Source organism: Sceloporus occidentalis, unplaced genomic scaffold, assembly GCF_023333645.1.
Source record: "Sceloporus occidentalis isolate IW3139 unplaced genomic scaffold, rSceOcc1.0.p SCAF_6, whole genome shotgun sequence".
NCBI lineage: Eukaryota > Metazoa > Chordata > Lepidosauria > Squamata > Phrynosomatidae > Sceloporus > Sceloporus occidentalis.
This window is the reverse complement of record NW_028316986.1, coordinates 89,637,239-89,654,950: the sequence shown is the minus strand read 5'-3', so window position 1 is coordinate 89,654,950 and position 17,712 is coordinate 89,637,239. Positions and strand designations below refer to the sequence as shown.

Genomic DNA, 17,712 nt, shown 5'->3' with positions numbered 1-17,712 from the left:
GTGAAAGACAGAAAAATACTGTAATAGCTGAAATGTGTCAGATGCGTCATAGAAGCACAAACGGAATGATATATAAAAGGTAAACAGGACATTATCATAGAGCTAAAGACCGAGAGTGTAGTATAATTTGTCCCCAGGAGTGAAGAAACTTGGGAGAAATTTCCAGAATGTAAGGGCCCCTACATGTAAGGCCCTGTATGTGTCAATCTTAGAACGTAGGCTATTAAACACCTAAAAAGATAAAGCACAATATAAGTCTTTTTTACTCAAAATGGACACCTAGAAATCTTGTTGTATTTTTTAAAGGTAACTTCCTGATCTAAAGCAACCCAATATATTAGTCATGGACAGTGCATGATCCTTTTAACAATCCTTTAAAAGAAAATGACTTCTCCATCACTTCTCTGTATACGTTAATCATCACTTAGCAAGAGGGTGCCCTTAAAAGAATCTCAATTAATGGTCGAGATATATACAGGCATGCCACACAAGGTGCCAAATCTTTCCATATGTTCTTAATCCAGAAAAACTTGTTATGCTGTAGGGCTGCTATCTAATACCAAAGACAGCTTTGCTTGCCTAGGAAAAGAAATCAGTCCCATTTAAAACCATTTATTTTAATTTTAAGTAAAATAGTGATTCCATTTGAATCAATGACTTCTTTCATGTTTTGGTCCTAATACAACACAATTTTTATCAGATGATGAGCATTTAAGTGGCTTTTTATATCACTACCTTCATAAAAAGCTACATGTGAGCAGTGAGAAAAGAATACAGTAATTGGCCTTTGTCTATATATGCATTAAGGGATACCTTGCAATTTATACTGTATATGCTTCATTGCCACAATTTTTCTTGATACAATACAGTACACCAGAAAAATATGATGTGGTGAATACAGAACTAGAAACCTGGGTTTGGGATCCTGCTCAACTAAGAAGCTCTGACTAATTTAACTAGTTCAGCCACTCACACTCTGTCAAGCAAGTACAAAGTTATCATAGAGTTCAAATGGGATAGCCCCTAACTTTGAACACTATTACCATTATAGAGGAGAGGTGAGCTAAATCAATGGTCAACCAATATAGATGACTTTACCTTACTCCCCTTATAGAGTCAGCACTGAAGTTCCATTCATGAATGCCTTTCTGCAACAAAAGAAATAAAAGGGTCACTTAATTCTGAAATATACAAAATCATTTAGCTACTAACTTTAAAAAATGGGTTTCAGGTTATTTCTCACCATTTATCCTTTTAGAAATGTATCAGTCACTTTCATAAAATTGAACAATGCACTCATGTGAACATTTTTTTAAAGATTAAGAGATATATAATTCTTAATCACTGAATCTTTAAAACCTCATTGATCCCTTCCTCCAAAAGCATTATTTTGCCCAGTCCTCTGTGACACATCTTTTCAGAACACTTTCCAGTTCATAAATTCTCTTTGAATCACACTAGATTCACAGTTCAGTTCAAGGCCAAGAACATCTGTTCTTCACTTAGTAGCAATATTTTTTCAAAAACTCAGTAGGAAAACTGCTTCAGTAGCCAGTGTAAGACCAAGCGCCAGGGCTAAGGAACTACTGAAAGATGGAATAATATAAATTCCATCTGTTCCCTGGTACTGTAGCTAAGGGTCACTGCTAGACCCAAACTATCTCGACAATAAAAGAGCAACCCAGAAGTTGTTCAGAACCAAGACGTGTCAGTAAATCGTATGTCAAATGAATATTCAGAATGAAATTCCAGCAATGAAGGATTCTAAATGGTGAGTCATACAGAGTTAAGATGTTACAGTGACCCAGAAGGCAAGAACATCACGAGGACTTCAGACCTGCACTCAAATACCTCTGTAGTTATGGATACAGTTGAACAACTCAGTGTCTCAGAACCTTAGTTCTATATCCATAAATTTACAATAACTTACAGGTCTGGGAAATATGACTATAAATAAGGAATGAGATGGATTTCCTATATTGCAAGCTCAGTATAAACTATTTTTAAACAATATGATTTGAAGTTGTGGAATAAGCCATATATTCAATATTGTTCTGATGTAGGAACCAGGTTAGGAATACAGCGGACTCTCAGTATCAGCGGGCTTGTCATCTGTGGATTTAAGCATCTGCAGACAGCAAGCCCCGTTGCTTTCAATGGCGGCATGTGCACATGGCCGCATTAGTGGCCATATGTAAGTTGCACTTGCCATTGAGGACAATGGGACTTGTGGTCCTGCATTTTTCCTTATCCGTAGGGGGTCTGGAATGGATCCTCCGCAGATTCGAAGGGCAGACTGTACTTTTGACACAAGCAATATGCCACACATAACTTTAAGACAGGTTACATGGTAAAATGCAGCGATATCAGCCACAAAAGAAGGTAGGCCAGGTGAAGTTTAAGTCACATAGTGCTACTGAAGTATACTGATTAAAGTCCTGGACTGGCATTTATATTGAGATCCACATTCTAGTGTCTATTGTACCATGAAACTCACTTTTTGTGCCAGTCACTATCAGGCCTAACCTACTCATAGATAAAATGGAAAGAAGGAAACCTACATATGCTGCCTTTTGCTCACTGAAGGAAAGATAAATATAAAGACACTAAATAAATAAATCTAACATGACCAAAAAAGGCAAAAGCCCAACTACTCCTAGGAAAGCAATTCTACTTTGCGTATGTACGTGCCTTCACGTTGTCTGTCAATTGATGGTGATCCCATGAATGGGGTTTTCTTAAGAAAGAAATACTCAGAGGCAGGCCTGCCAGTTCCTTCCTTTGAAATATAGCATACAGCAACTAGTATTCCTTGGTGGTTTCCCATCCAAGTACCATCCAAGGCTGACTCTGCTTAGCTTCCAAGCTCAGGCAGGATCTGGTGCCTTTGGGGCTTTTGTTGTTGTTGAGATTTGTAGTCCAACACTCGAACCACTACACCACACTCACTCTCAACATTCTGTCTTGTTTTATTTTGTAATATTAATGGATGTCACCCTCTATATTCATCAGAATGACTAATGAGGTATTTATTAATGAACCTGTAATATGGTAATTGCTTTGAGTATATTCTTGAAGCAGAAAAAATTTTTGTGTTTGTGTTATCAAGATGTACTTTACGCTGTAAGCATATGGTCATGTTTGCAATGCCCTGAGAGTTTGGGTTTGGTTTACATACAATAGGTGGGATGTTTGCCCAGATGATTGATGATCAAAGCTAAGTGTGCCTATAAAAAAAATCAACTGCTCTTCACTTCAATTTTGACTGTTATCTTTACTCCAGGACCATACAAGAAAACATCAAACAACTACTACCTCAGGCTTTTTGTATACTGTTACAGAAATAACAAAAATGAATGTGAACAAAATACATTTTCCTATAAATTGCCACAAAAGGCAGTCAAGGCCAGGAACAATTCCTCAAAAAGTAGCTTTCAATAAAATAAAAGCAAAATAAAGAGGTTTCCTATAAAAATGCCAAAATAGTAGCTGATGAAGGAACCACACTATTCTGTAGTGAAAAAAATGCTAGAGAAAAAAAAAATTAATATATTTTTCATTTGGAGTATTTGAAATGTCATCTGGGAAAATATACTCATTCTGACTTCCAACTTTCCCTCAATCTATTCAGTTCACGTCTTCTATTTTCCCCTTGCTGCTTTTGTTCTCTGTTTCCAATTTTAACTTGCAGCTACTACCTTTTCTCTGCCTTACATAAGACTACCTTACGTCAAATACTTCTCAGAATTAAGCCTGTGTTCACCAACAATGAAATTAACAAGCAACAGCAAGCAATCCTGGTTCTCTGATAAATGTATCTATAAGATGCCTGTGTACGGGGGGTGGGTGGTGGGTGGGAGGGTGAATACAACTCCCAGAATCCCCCAGAAATCTTTACCATTGGATTCTGGGAGTCATAGTCCAAAGAACTAACTTCTCCAAATTCTGATCTATCTTCAAGGATCTGTTCTGCTCTACATTTTTAGATGTGGTTTTGTTTTTTTTCAAAATAGATATATGCCTAAACACCTAAAATGGCTTAAAAGCCCAACCAGATCTTCCACAATTCCAGAGTGCTTTATGCTACATTTAGATTATCTGAGGAGGGTACGACACTGCCCTATTTCAACCTCTTCAGAGTCCTAGCAATCATTATGCATGTGCATGTTTGCATTTCCAAAACAGGCCATTCACACCACTGCCAAGTAACAGTAGCCTATCCACACAGCATTACAGCCGAAGCCCTAACTTAGTGATGAAGGCTAAGAAGCAGTTGCTCGTTGCACCAAAGTTGCACCTGTACAAAACTTTGAGGCCACCATCCCTAGCAGTGCAACATCAAATCTTCTAGAAGACAAAAGGAACAGCAACCATACTGATGGAACTGTGTCAAAGAGATGGTTGATTCCCCTGGGGAATGTCCCTTACTCAATGGTAGATAATATGCTATGAATGCAGAAAGTCCCAAGTCCCTGGTATCTCCTCAGAGAGCTGGGAAAGTCCCCTCTCTTAAAACCTGAACAGTTTAAAACCAAGATGCTAACCAAGATGGATCAGCGTTTTGAGTTGGCAATAGGTAGCCTGCTGTGATTACTTAGTTTACAAAGTTCCTGATCCCAGTACTGAAGTTGCATATATAGACATGCTATGCTTAATACTATCTTTCTTCTCTTGTATCCATTATTTCCTCATCCCTGGGGCTTCTTTGTCCCACTCAATTTGCTCTCTGAAACATTAAAGGCTCTAATCTTTTTCCTGCTCCCCAAACATCTCCAATTTCTCCTGGCCTCCAACACTAAAATCAATCAGCTGCTACTAGGGATAGTCTAGTTACAGGATACAACATGCACAGAACAGATTACATCTATCTGTTGTTCTAAAATGCTGGTTGGTAGCTTACCTTATCATCAGGCATAACATGCCAGATAGAGACAGTCTTTTCTTCAGCCTCACTATTAATGGAAAGGTACGAAGGCTGGTAGATTTTTGTAGGCTCTAATATTAAAACCTTGAACAGAAAAATGGGAAAAGGTGCTATTAAACTGTTACTATGTGAGCAGTTTCTTCTAAAGACCTATGTTATTAGATGCTGACATTTTTAGATTTAGCTCTTGGAAAATCTGGGATTATAGGCAAATTTCATAAAAAGCACATGTATATAGCTTTAATATAAATAACCTTGTAATTTCATCACCAATAATTTACTTAACACCTTCTAGTTTCCAGATTTATAGAATCTCTAGTTTATTACAACACTTCTAGTGTTCTTGGGTTCATGAAGGTAAGAATGTCAGAATATATTTGAGTGAAGAAGCAACACTGCCCACACCATACTGTATTAACTTGGACAGGATCTAACACTCATATTTTTGTGGTCTTTGCAGAGCAGTTTAACCCACATCAAAGTGACACATTTTGGATCTGCAAACTGTCTCCATGTGTGGAAAAGAAATGAGTATGGAAGGGGCCTCTACCCAATTTTCAGGGTTATTTCCTGCAGCACCTAAAATTCACCTCAATCAAGGAACACTAACCATTTGTGTGCCATTTTTAAGAGATTGGAAAGAATGCTGTATGAAGGAAGGGTAGGAAAACAATACTTCTAGCAGCCTAACTTTATGTGTCTAAATCTACATCTAATCTTGGGGATACTGGGGATAGTTTCATATTTCAATATCTGCTGGCAACTAGAAAAGGAGAAACAGAAGTTTCTACTTCAAAGAAGAAATGTATATGCATAAAATATATGGAAATTGTGCTGACTCAGAGAAAAAGAGAACTGACAGGAAATGTGGCAACAGTATCAGTTCCTGAAAGACATGTCTGGGTATCTCTCTGAATATAATCAAGAGCTAAATCGGTAGGGTTGCTCTGGAAATAAGCAAAAGTAAATGGAGTCCAGTAAGCAAATGAAGGAGAAGGAGGAGGAGGAGGACAGAAGAAGACAGAAGATGAAGGAGAATCAGAATCAGAAGAATAAGAATCAGAATTAGAAGAATTAGAATTGTTATAATTAAAAGAAGAAAAATTTGGACTAGTAGAATTAGAAGAATCATGATCATAACTTTATATTTATTACTAAATTACTTAGTTGTTTTTGTTTGTTTGATTGATTTTGTTAGAATCATATTAAAGTGATTGATGGGGAAGGGGGAGAGGAAGAGGAAGCAATAATTCCCATTGAGGAGAATAACTGCAGGCATAATAATGCTGAAGAACTGAAAGTAGACCAAATGAAGGGGTGTACAATTTCCATGAAAGAAAAATGAAATTAGCAAGATATCAAGAGATCTTAGGCATGGTAGAAAACACTACAGTCTAACTCCTATGTGCTTTAAACATCAGAGCATTAAACAAGTGAGACACATATTCTAACAATGGAATAAAGGAGTGGTATGAGGGTCTATGGGTGCAGAATATGCGTCAGGGCTCCAGGTCAGTGCTGTGGAGGGCTAAGGCAACCCAAGTAGGTTAAGCTTCTGTAAGGAAAGAACTCAGAGTTCATACAGCCTTGGCCTTGCCACAGAAAAAGTTGAAGAAAAGATGGAAAGGAAAAAGACAAGAATGAGGGAAGGGCAAAATACTTGGCTGACACTTTTCCATCAGAGGTCATTCCTGCCCAACCTCACTTTGCAAAGACCTCTTTATGGAAAGGCTGTGAAACCAGTGGGTGAAGGCCAATTGGGTAGTCTCATGTAAAGAAATTCTGAACCTATGGGACAGCAGTAGATACAGATGATTACAGATGATATAAAAATTTTGCACAATGGATTATTAATTTCATGGTATGAAACAGGCTTTTGATGTGCATATATAGACAGGGTCTTCACTGAGTATTTCCATAGGAATAGTAAAAGAAAGAAAGAAAGAAAGAAAGAAAGAAAGAACAAAAGACCTGGTTGGATCTGGATTTAGGCATGCAAAGGAAAAGAGGAATTCAAAGAGCAATCTATCCCATGGGAACCCCTCCAGACTACTGAAAGTACTACACACAGGGTCAAGGGAACCTTACTGAAAGGTGTTAACAGTAGTGATAGATGGATCCTGAGCACAAGCCCCTTCCATGAGGAAAGAAGTAGAAAGCAGGGCCTGAATACAACCTTTTGTCAACAAAAATAAAAAATAATCACAATTTTCAGGACTGGACAGACCCAGGTTCAAACCTCCACTTCGCCATGAATTCTTCACAGCTCTATTTGGCCCTGAAGTGCTGAGCCTGGAGGCTCAGTGTCATTCAGACTGCTCTAACTCACACTTTTGGCATGAAAATAAAACAGGAAAAGAAAACCATGCTCATCTGCTTGGAGGAAAAGCAGGATATAAATGTATTTCAGTTCTACTCTTTATTATTGGAAACTTATTGCCTTCCAAATTAAAATGCTTTTCTCTTCAAATAACCATGGGCCAACAGCATTAGTTAAGTTGTCTAAAATGTACTTACAGGAAATCTAACCACAGACACATCTGACTTTGTGGCCTCAACTAGAAAGTCCATCCAAAAGTCCACAAGATCATTTTTGGCTACTTGCTGTTCTGGATTTAGTTTCTTAAAATGCTGATATATTAAGATAGTCTCCACAATAGATTTGAGGTACCTAAGGTAAATCAGTAAAAAGAAGAAAACAGAATTGCTTTTATTTATAATTAATTACAGTCTCTGTATGCTTAGCAGCTCTTAGTAACTACATCCGTGATGTTATATATAACTAAATAATGATGATGATAAGATTCCTGTCTTCTCTGCAGGGGGACAAAGAATGTTTTTTTCCTACCCTGGAAATTTACAAATACACAAATTTTTACTGTGGGATCTACCTACTACAGGGACCACCACAAGAGTGGGATCGGTCAAAAATATTTAGAACATTTTTTCCTCAAACAGCCTAAAGGGATCAGTGGCGCAGTGGTTAAATGCCTGTACTGCAGCCATTCACTCAAAACCACAAGGTTGCGAGTTCAAGACCAGCAAAAGGGCCCAAGCTCGACTCAGGCTTGCATCCTTCCGAGGAGGGAGCTAAAATGAGTACCCAGACTGTTGGGGGCAAATTAGCTTACTTGCTAATTAGTTTACTTGCTGTTCACCGCTATGATCTTTGGAATAGCGGTATATAAATAAAACAAATTAAATTAATAATTAATGCAGGCATTTTCTTCACATTCCACCCAGACCCTGGGCCACTTGACGTCTAGGTGAGCCCCTCTTCATAAACCCTGTTGTGAAAAAAGGACTGTCCAGTTCCTCCAAAAACATGTTAAAAATGTTCTTACCTCATTTTGAAAATACCCTCATTTTGGGAATTCTGGGTGCAAAATAATGTTTTGAACTTTTTTATAGTGTGTGTGTATACTGGGGGAATAGCAGCCCTCAAAGATTACAGGGAGAGGGCACTACTGCAGACTACTTCCCTCCAACACTGTACTGACCTACAGTGTTTCCCATTACTTCTGAGGCTTCCATATACTTCATGTTCAAAATACTGCAGAAACACAGTAAGATCAGTTTATTAGTTTATTTATTTATTTAAATGTTTATATCCTGCCCTTTATCATAGGATCTCAGGGTAGCATATAAGCAAATATAGAGAATTTGAAACAATTCTAGACTAAAAATGATAAAATAACTTAAACAGGACTAAAGCAATAGCAATGGCAAGTGCATTTCTATACCGCTTATTAGTGCACTTAAGCATTCCCTAAACGGTTTACAATGTGTAAGCCAATTGACCCCAACCAGCTGGGTACTCGTTTTAGCGACGTCGGAAGGATGCAAGCCTGAGTCGAGCTTGAGCTCCCTTGGCTGGGATTGAACTCGCAACCTTATGGTTTGTGAGTGAGTGGCTGCAGTATTTAACCACTGCATCACAAGGGCTCCTCCTAAAGCATAATGAACAGGTCAACGATTAAAAACCAGCTTACATGGCTCAAACTATTAAAAACATGTACATGTACATTTAAAATATAAATGTAAAGATTTCACTAAAAAGGAATGTTTTGCCTTAATGCTGGAAAGAAGCAAACACTGATGCCAACTGAACCTCAACAAGAAGGGATTCCACAAATGGGGAGCCACAGAATAAAAGCCTCTGACCCATGTCCTCAATACAATACATTATTCCCTTAATAGGACACAGAAGTGACCCACCCCAGCAGATCTGAGTCTTTGGACAGGCATGTACAGCATAAGGAGAGACTTAAAAGTAACCAGACCCATGAATTCAGACCAAAAGTGAATTGGCAACTACTGCGACTCCTTTAACACCAGAATAATGATTTTCTATACAGTATTCCAGACAACAACCTTGCTGCTGCACTTTGCAATATGTATGCCTTCTGAGTCATCTGCAAAGGCAGTCCTGCATAAAGTGCATTATACTTGTCTTCCCAGGAAGTTACTAGTATGTGGACTAAATGTATCAGCAACAGTCATCACACATTCTGTGGACTGACAATAAAGGTCTAAATCAAGCAGGTAGCAAGCATCACTTACACGAATTCTCTTTTCTACTAAAAACCAGGTTATCTCTAGTTTTCACTCTGTTATTCTAGTAAAGTATCATCTATACAAATAAGCTACAGAACTGAATGAAGCTGAAATCCTTTGGTCCAAATTCCATTTTAACCGTGTGATGACTAATTTTAGCCAGTGGATGACTATTGTCAATTTTCAGTCCACTTCTAGGCTGTACTTGCCATTGATTGTTTATGTTCAAATCTGCTACAGAAATGAAAGCATATACCATTTCCTTTCAGTGAAGTAAAATTACAGTTGGCCCTCCATGTCCACAGAATTTTTTAACCACAGATTCAACCATCCATGGCTTGAAAATATTTTTTTAAAAATATAAATTCCAATAAGCAAAACATGACTTTGCCATTTTATATAAGAGAAACCATTTTACCATGTCATTGTATTTAATGGACTTGAGTATCCCAACAACAACAAGTTTATTGATTAGTCAGCTGATCATATCAGTAGAATACTAAATACAATTACAAAATTACAACATATAAAATACAAGATAAAAAATATCAAAATGTCCGCATATATACAAAGATAAAACTGAGTCACACTTAAAACTTAAAGCTGTGTAGTACAGGTGAGCAAAGTCCACCCCAAAGGTCCCTAGCTTCAACCTTTCTGTCTCCTGAGGTCTTGCACCCACCCCCAGCCACTATTTTTTAAATTAGAACCAGCACAATTTTCAGGCAACTTTAGCATTCAAATCAAGGCCTGATGTGTAGGAGACACATGAAAAAATGTTCCCACACAAATACACCTGCACAAATAACTCAGAAGCCTGAACTATGCCCAAATAGCTCAATTTTCCTCTGCAGTCCCTCTCAAAATGGCAACAGAAAGTGATGAGATTCCACTTCAGGCTTGCAAGGAGGGAGAGCAGCCTGCAGTCAGGGTTTTTTGGGGAAATTGGTCCTTGCCCCCTCCCCCCAGTAGCCCACTGCTACTGTATAGTGTACATACAATTACCTGCAAGTTTATTGTCTTTTGATTTAATATATATGAATGGTACAAGAGTACGGTGCTTTACCATGCTGGTGTCTTCAGTTTGAAAAGTTTTTCTGAAGCCTGGATTACTCTTGTGTGATCGTTTGCTAGGACACTGGCTCCGAGGAAGAAGCCCACTTCCCAGTAACTCTGTAATTTCTCCAAGTTTCCCTTTTTCCCAAGCAGGCTACTTATCTTTACTCCTAAAGAAATGAGAAAGGAAAAGCTTTGCATGAAACTATCAAAAACTTGTCGATCCACATTGCAGCCTGATTAAAATCAATAGGATTTAAGCTGTTCTGATTTACAAATGGTTCTTCTTTTCTCACTTCCCTCTCTTACCCTCATCCCCACTGCTTATTTATAAACCAGCCTCTTAATACATTTGTATGGTAGGAAATGAAAATCAATCTGACAGTGTCACTTAATTCTGGACCAGCATTATGGGCAAACATGATGCCTGGATAGCACACATCCCTGACACCTTGAATTCTGAGTGTATGTTACTTGAACTGAAACATGCTGTAGTCTGTTTGAAGCCACCAGTGTCAAAACAAAACTCAACCCCAGAAACTGCTTGTCAGGGCACTGTGAATTTTTAATATTGATCCACTGATTCTTTAAGTGTTTGCATTCATTTCCCTGCTTTTAAATGTTGTGCCAGTCTGTTTTGCCCCTAACTGACTGATTCCACATTTGTCAAAAACAACAATCATGGGGAAAATAATGGCATGCAAGACTTCACATGACCAAAGATGAGCCTTAGTGAGCACAATACAAGAACTGTTCATATAATTAGAACCAAAGGGTTCACCTAAACCATTTATAATTTAATACAATGTTATCGTGAGTTGCCTTAACTTCCTTTTTTGCTTACTGTCTCTTTGATAGAAATTTAACCCTGAAAACTGGACTTAGTCACAATGGTTACAACTGGCAGGAACAATGTGATGGCCTAAAGTAATACCTTTTTATGGAAAAGGTAGCTGAACTGCCAAGTTACTAACAAACAACTCTGACTACATTCATCAGAATGTTTCCAGTAAAACAGAGGTTGGCGAAAATGCAGTCACTGAATTTGATTTGCCTGTGCATCAACAGGCTATAATTACCAACTTTCCGCAGCTCAAAAGAGGTATCAAACTGGTGCCCAGCAGCCAAGAGAAGTACTGCATAATTTATTCCCGACTGTAATGTTGGTTCTGACTCAAATGCCTTCTTGAACCTAGAAGAGTAAACAAAAAAAATTTTTTTTAAAAAAATAAGGCAGTCTTACAAAGGAGCAATTATGTCTTTTTTTTGGTACTCTTAGTGCTGATCATCTATTTGTTCAACTTGACCAATTCATCCACACACAGAATACTGTTGTTTTCCATCCAGGCAGTTTGGTTATTTCAGGAGGCCACACTTACACCATACTCCAACCATTTCCTTCAAATTCTCATGCGGTTACACAATTGTGAAAAGTATATAGCTTGTTAACAGCTTTATGTTAAGAAATTAGACATGTTTTTGATGACATAGCCATTAGTTTCTTTTCTTTTTATACTAAAATTATCAACACTTTATAGATGAATAGTAATATCATGGTTAGTTTATGTACTTTCATTTAAAAGCTAATTATTTTCAGTGATCCTGTAAAAGCCTGGAAATGAATAAAGGCTTATCTGTGTCACCAGATCTCATCTGATGTTCTAGGACAAACAAGATCAGGCCTGGCTAGTATTTAGATGGGGGACTACCAAGGATTATCAGATGCTGTAAGCTATATTTCAGAGAAATGGGAAACCTCTAAGTATTCCTTGCCTAAGAAAACTCTGTGAAATTCATGGGGTTGCAGTAAGTTGACAAGTGACTTGAAGGTACACATACACACAAGAGTTAACAATAAGTATAAAAGTGAATAGGAATGGGAATGGAGGAGACATTTGTATGGTCTGCATTTTAATTTAATTTGCAGTTCTCAAACTAACATGCAAATAGGAATGTTACTTGGTTTTCACATCTTTGAGTGTTGTGATGCACTTCTTCAATCAAACAATGATTTGGTGTTTTGGTGTCTTGTTTCAAATGTTGTTGCATATGCTGTCTCCAATTTTACTGCCTATTTTCACTGTGTTTCCCTCTTGTCTTTACTGTCCCCACCGCCACTGCCAATATTACATCTCTGGAAAGGAATTTAGTGTAAGTAGGCAGTGATGGGGTAATGTGAAGTTGAAGGCTTTCATGGCTGGTATCCATAGTTTTTTGTGGATCTTTTGGGCTTTTGAGCGATGGGGTAAGTCTGTAGAAGACAGAATATTTGTACAGAAAAGAAAATGCCACACTGAGAAAATGGCCATAATTCTCCATTTGAACCTTGTCTGCAGATCACAAAACAAGGTTAAAGGTGACTGTTTACTGCATTCCCTGTACTCATCCAAACTTTACCATCTCAGAAAGGGGAAGACACAGCTTGATAATCAGTATTAGGCAAAAAGTTGAGAATAAAATAGAAACAAAGTCTATCACCATCTTAAAATAGATATCTATTTGAATAGGTACTACAACAATTTCTAGAACTCATTCAAATATCTAGAGAGCCATGGGCACAATTTCTGGTATTACAGGCACCACCACCTCCATCAAATAAAATTCAAGAGTAATATTAACAAAACTATTGCTGTTGCCCATCTTTTTGACCTAGGGATACTGGTAGTGTGCCATGTCTTCTATAATGAAACAAGCTGCAAAAGTAGACTCTGGCTAAAAGCCTGGTATATTGGAAAAGGAACAGATGGCTCTGCGCAAAGAAACATGACAACCTTGCCAGGTTTAGACTGTTGGCAAAATATGGTTCTGTGTGGAGGACTCTCCATGCTAATCCCAGCCACCAAAAATAATGTGAGGTGGCACACAGAAACACTCCACTTAGTCAGGATGAGTGGAATAGTGAGTTCTTCTTGCCTGTTCTGACTGTCATAGACTAGTACCACCACTGTCAAGTGCTTCTAGAAGCTTCTGGACAGTGGCTTTAGGGTAAGAAAAGAGAAGACACTGTCCAATTGTAGCAGAATTGTGAACAGGCAACTCATACTCATGTTTCCAGGAGACAGCTGGACTATACAATTGAGACTGACTTGAATCCTGTGGCTGGAGGCTCTTTGAGCCATTAATACCTTCAAATGTAGTATTATCTTCATCATCTTATTTGATGCAAGACTGTGATTTTAAAAGCCCCTTCTAGACTCCTTAGGATTAGGATGGCTGCAGAGTGGATAGGTAGGGGTGTGTGAGCGCACAGCAGTGGTCTAGGGACAGAAGGGATTTTTAAAATTATTTTCCAATATCGTATTGCACAGAAAAATTGTGTATTCCCAAAGTGATACTCATAAGACTAAACAAGGCACCCAGAAAAGAAAAGCAGAGACTATTCCACATTATTTCAACCTGTTAATAAACCTGCATGAGATACACAAGCAAATTTGGGCCTTCCCACTCTTGAAAGATTCACAAGGGGGGGGGGAATCACACACGAAGTTCCACGTAGAGCTACAATCACTTTGGTCTACCAATTCAAGGCTGGTGCCAGGAATCACTATGTTTGGGCATTCATTGCCAAACCTTTGAGAGATGGAGAAGGAGCAAGTCCTTTCCTTCTCTGTCCAATGTCTCCCAGTGCCATGCTGGTATTTCTTCCACTGTCCCAATGGGCAACACTGTGGACAACATTTCAGTGAAGAAGACAGATCTCCAGCCAGATCCAGCAAAGTTCTTATGTTCGCACATGCAGAGACCACAGGAAACAGCAACAGCCAGTGCTCCTTCTTCTGCCACTCAATTTCTCTTCACCTGTCCAGTGGAGCAGCAAGAATAGGAGCAAGGATGGTTGCTCAATCACTTGCCGAGTCCTGGGAGGCAGCAGCTGCTCCTGGCCAGCTTTAGCGAGCACTTGTACTGATGAGTGGCAAATAACTGATAGTAGGGGAGAAAGCTGCCACTCTCCAGGAAAGGACAGTATGAGTATCTATTGTTATGCCACACGTGCTGACTGGGCAGGCAGTGTGACTAGGAGTACCAATCCATTCTACCAGCAAGGGAGATGGTACTTGGTATGGAGGAGTTGCTGACCAGTGAGTCACATTAGACCTATAACCAGACATAAAATAACTGCATGTTCCAGCATGGTGTTGTGGTTTGAGTGTTGGCCTACAACTCTGGAGACTAGGGTTCAAATCCCTGCTCAGCCATGGAAACCCACTAGGTGACCTTGAGCAAGCCACATTATCTCAGCTTCTGAGGAAGGCAAAGGCAAACCCTCTCTAAACAAATCTTGCCAAGAAAACCTTGTGACAAGGTCACTGTAAGTCAGAAACAACATATGGAACACAACAACAAACATTTCAACGTGGAGCAAAATAAGAGGCAACATGCAAGTATATTTCCAATTATAGATTTACATACTAAGCAGACTATGTAAATTTAATGCAATGTTTTGGCCAATGCTAGCCTTTCTAATTGCCCTCAACACTAGCAGCAGGAGTTCTGAATATTCTGTCAGTAATTTAACTTAATCATTTACTCTTTTTAGGTTCCAGCATCTATCCTCCTTGCCTACACCTTCCTCTCTGCCAAATGCTGTTACCACAGTAACACCCACATTACTAACATCATTTCTTCATCTTAAAATCTGGCACCAGTTGAATCCTGATTAACAGCCAAGTTTGGGCCCACACCTAGGCTAGCTCCTGGCTTTTTGGCCAAGCTCCTGATGATGAGGTCAGAACAGATTTTGCCTCATTTACACAGTTAGCATGGCAGCAGCAATATGTCTGAGAAAAATCTGGCAACAAATAATTAACTTGTCATTCTGTGTTGATATTAATAGAGATCTTATCAACCTAGGCAAGTTCACTCAGCTTGGAAACCAGCAGATCATGAGAAAAGAAAGGAACAACAGTTGCATGGAGTCAGAGTAAGATGCCCCCCCCCCAAAAAAAAAAAGCTTTCTAGGGTGGTTTGGGAATAAATTGATCCTTCGATTTCCTTAATCCTACCTCGAATATAGTTTCTGGTGTTAACAGGAGAGTACTATAAAGCTGATTATGAAACAAGTATCTGAAATAAATTTCATATGGCAGGGGTGAGGAAGCAGACCTCTCCCACCATTCAGGGCTGTGCAGTCTAAGCTTGAAAAGGATTTATTAATTTATTTAGAGTATTTATACCCCGCTGTTCAGCCAAAGGTCTCTCAGAGTGGCTGAATAATAATTTTTTGAACTTATTATAAAAGAGAATCCTTGCGTTTTAAATGTGTGTTTTCAAAATGTTTATTATTTTAAATTGCACATTTTAAATTGGTTTAATGTAAATAGTTTAATTCTATTTTAATGTTACTGTTATTATATTGTATATGCAAACACCAGAAAAACAGTTTTATTATATTGTACTGGGGAAGGAACTGGGAGGCAAAGACACACACACACACACACACACACACACACCAGCCTTGCAAAGCAACCAGGGTTTTTCTCCAGGGCTGTGGAGTAGGAGTAAGGAGTAAAGAAGTAAGAGGTTTTTACAGGAGGAATATCATTAAGAAAAAATATCTTACACCAGAGTAGGACAAGGAATAACCCCAAAATCACCACTACTCCCTAGCCCTGATTTGTACTCTTCTCCAAAAATGGGACTCAAGGTGGTTTGAATATAGCTATAAAATAGTTAAAATCTTATTAAAGACTCCCCATCCTTGGTATAAATAAAGATTATGAGGAGGAGGAGGAAATACTTTTGACTGTCAAGGTCGAAGGGTCACAAGAGTGGCTATACTTGCTACAGCTGTTCCCAAAATTCAACAGAATTTTATTGTAAAAAATAAAGTCAGTCGTTAAAAGGAACCATTTTTAGTGTTGTACAGATATCTCATCTATATGTATTGATACTCTTATTTTTCATGGACACTGGCTAAGACAAATAAAACATGCAATCATTTCCCAGCAATGGTGGGACAACTACAGAGGTATCTCTCTACATGCTGATAGTCTGTGAACTATGCATATGGATGAAAAAATGGAGGTGTGTTTATCTACTGCTCCACACTCCCTTTGGAAAAAAAATCAATCACAAAGACCCTGAAAACAAGTTATTCCAAATTTGTTTTGACAGTTACAAACTTGATTTTATTAAGGCTTTCTATAAGGTTCCCCATTATATTCTTGCAGGCAAGCTGGTGAACTCTGGGCTAGCCAATCGTACAGTTAGGTGGATCTGTAATTGGTTGACAGATTCAGCTCAGAATACCCAGCAACAGTTGCTCTTCACTCAGAGAAAAATGACCAGTGTGGTATCTCAGAGTTCTGTCCTGGTTGTTAAATGTTTTTATAAATGATCTAGATGATGAAACAGAAGGCACGGATATCAAATATATAGATAACACCAAAATTTTGTGGTGTGGAGGGTGTGGGGTGGAGAGACAGCTAATACTCTAAAGGACAGGATCAGAATTTAAATGAACTTGACAGATTGGTGAACTGGGCCAAAACTACTATAAATAATTTCAACAGTGATAAATGTAAGGTACCATATCTAGGCAGGGAAAATGAAACGCACAAATATAGAATGGGTAACATCTGACTTGAAAACAGTACATGTGAAAAGGATCTAGGCAGACTACAAACTAAACATGAGTCAACAGTGTGATGCAGCCAAAAAAGCTAAAGCAATTCTAGACTACATCAACAAGTGTACAGTGTCCTGATAGAGGATGTGTTACTGCTCCTCTATTCTGCTTTGGTCAGACCTCATTTAGAATACTGCATCCAGTTACTGCTCCTCTATTCTGCTTTGGTCACACCTCATCTAGAATACTGCATCCAGTACTGGGCACCACAGTTTAATAAGGATATTTACAAGAAGGAATATGACCAGAGAAGGGTGACCAAGATGATCAAACATCTGGAAACCAAGCCTTATGAGGAATGACTTAGGGAGCTGGATATGTTTAGAAGAGAAGACTAAGGGCTTTATCACATGGGTTTTTTGCAGCTCTGATCCAACGTGACTGTAGGTTCAACTATGCAAATTCACGTGATGTATTATCACATGTAATTGCTTACTATGGGGGGTTGTTCCATGGAGCTTCAGCAGTGAATCCAAAGTGACTCCTCATTTTGGTGAATTCGGTAACAAGTGAATTCACAGAAGTTGCTTCCAAGCTCACTTTGATT

General features: G+C 38.5%; 1 protein-coding gene across 1 annotated transcript in view; it reads right to left on the bottom strand.

The window, feature by feature from the left end:
• MAP3K5 (mitogen-activated protein kinase kinase kinase 5) overlaps positions 1-17,712 on the bottom strand; it is a 155,280-nt gene that overhangs the window by 41,311 nt on the left and 96,257 nt on the right. Inside the window, exons 8-12 of the mRNA XM_089530296.1 lie at positions 11,617-11,729; positions 10,548-10,707; positions 7,442-7,595; positions 4,901-5,008; positions 1,099-1,148 (exon numbers count right to left, since the gene is read on the bottom strand). Of these exons, the coding sequence (XP_089386422.1) occupies positions 1,099-1,148; positions 4,901-5,008; positions 7,442-7,595; positions 10,548-10,707; positions 11,617-11,729 (585 nt within the window). The remainder of the gene's footprint in view (positions 1-1,098; positions 1,149-4,900; positions 5,009-7,441; positions 7,596-10,547; positions 10,708-11,616; positions 11,730-17,712) is intronic.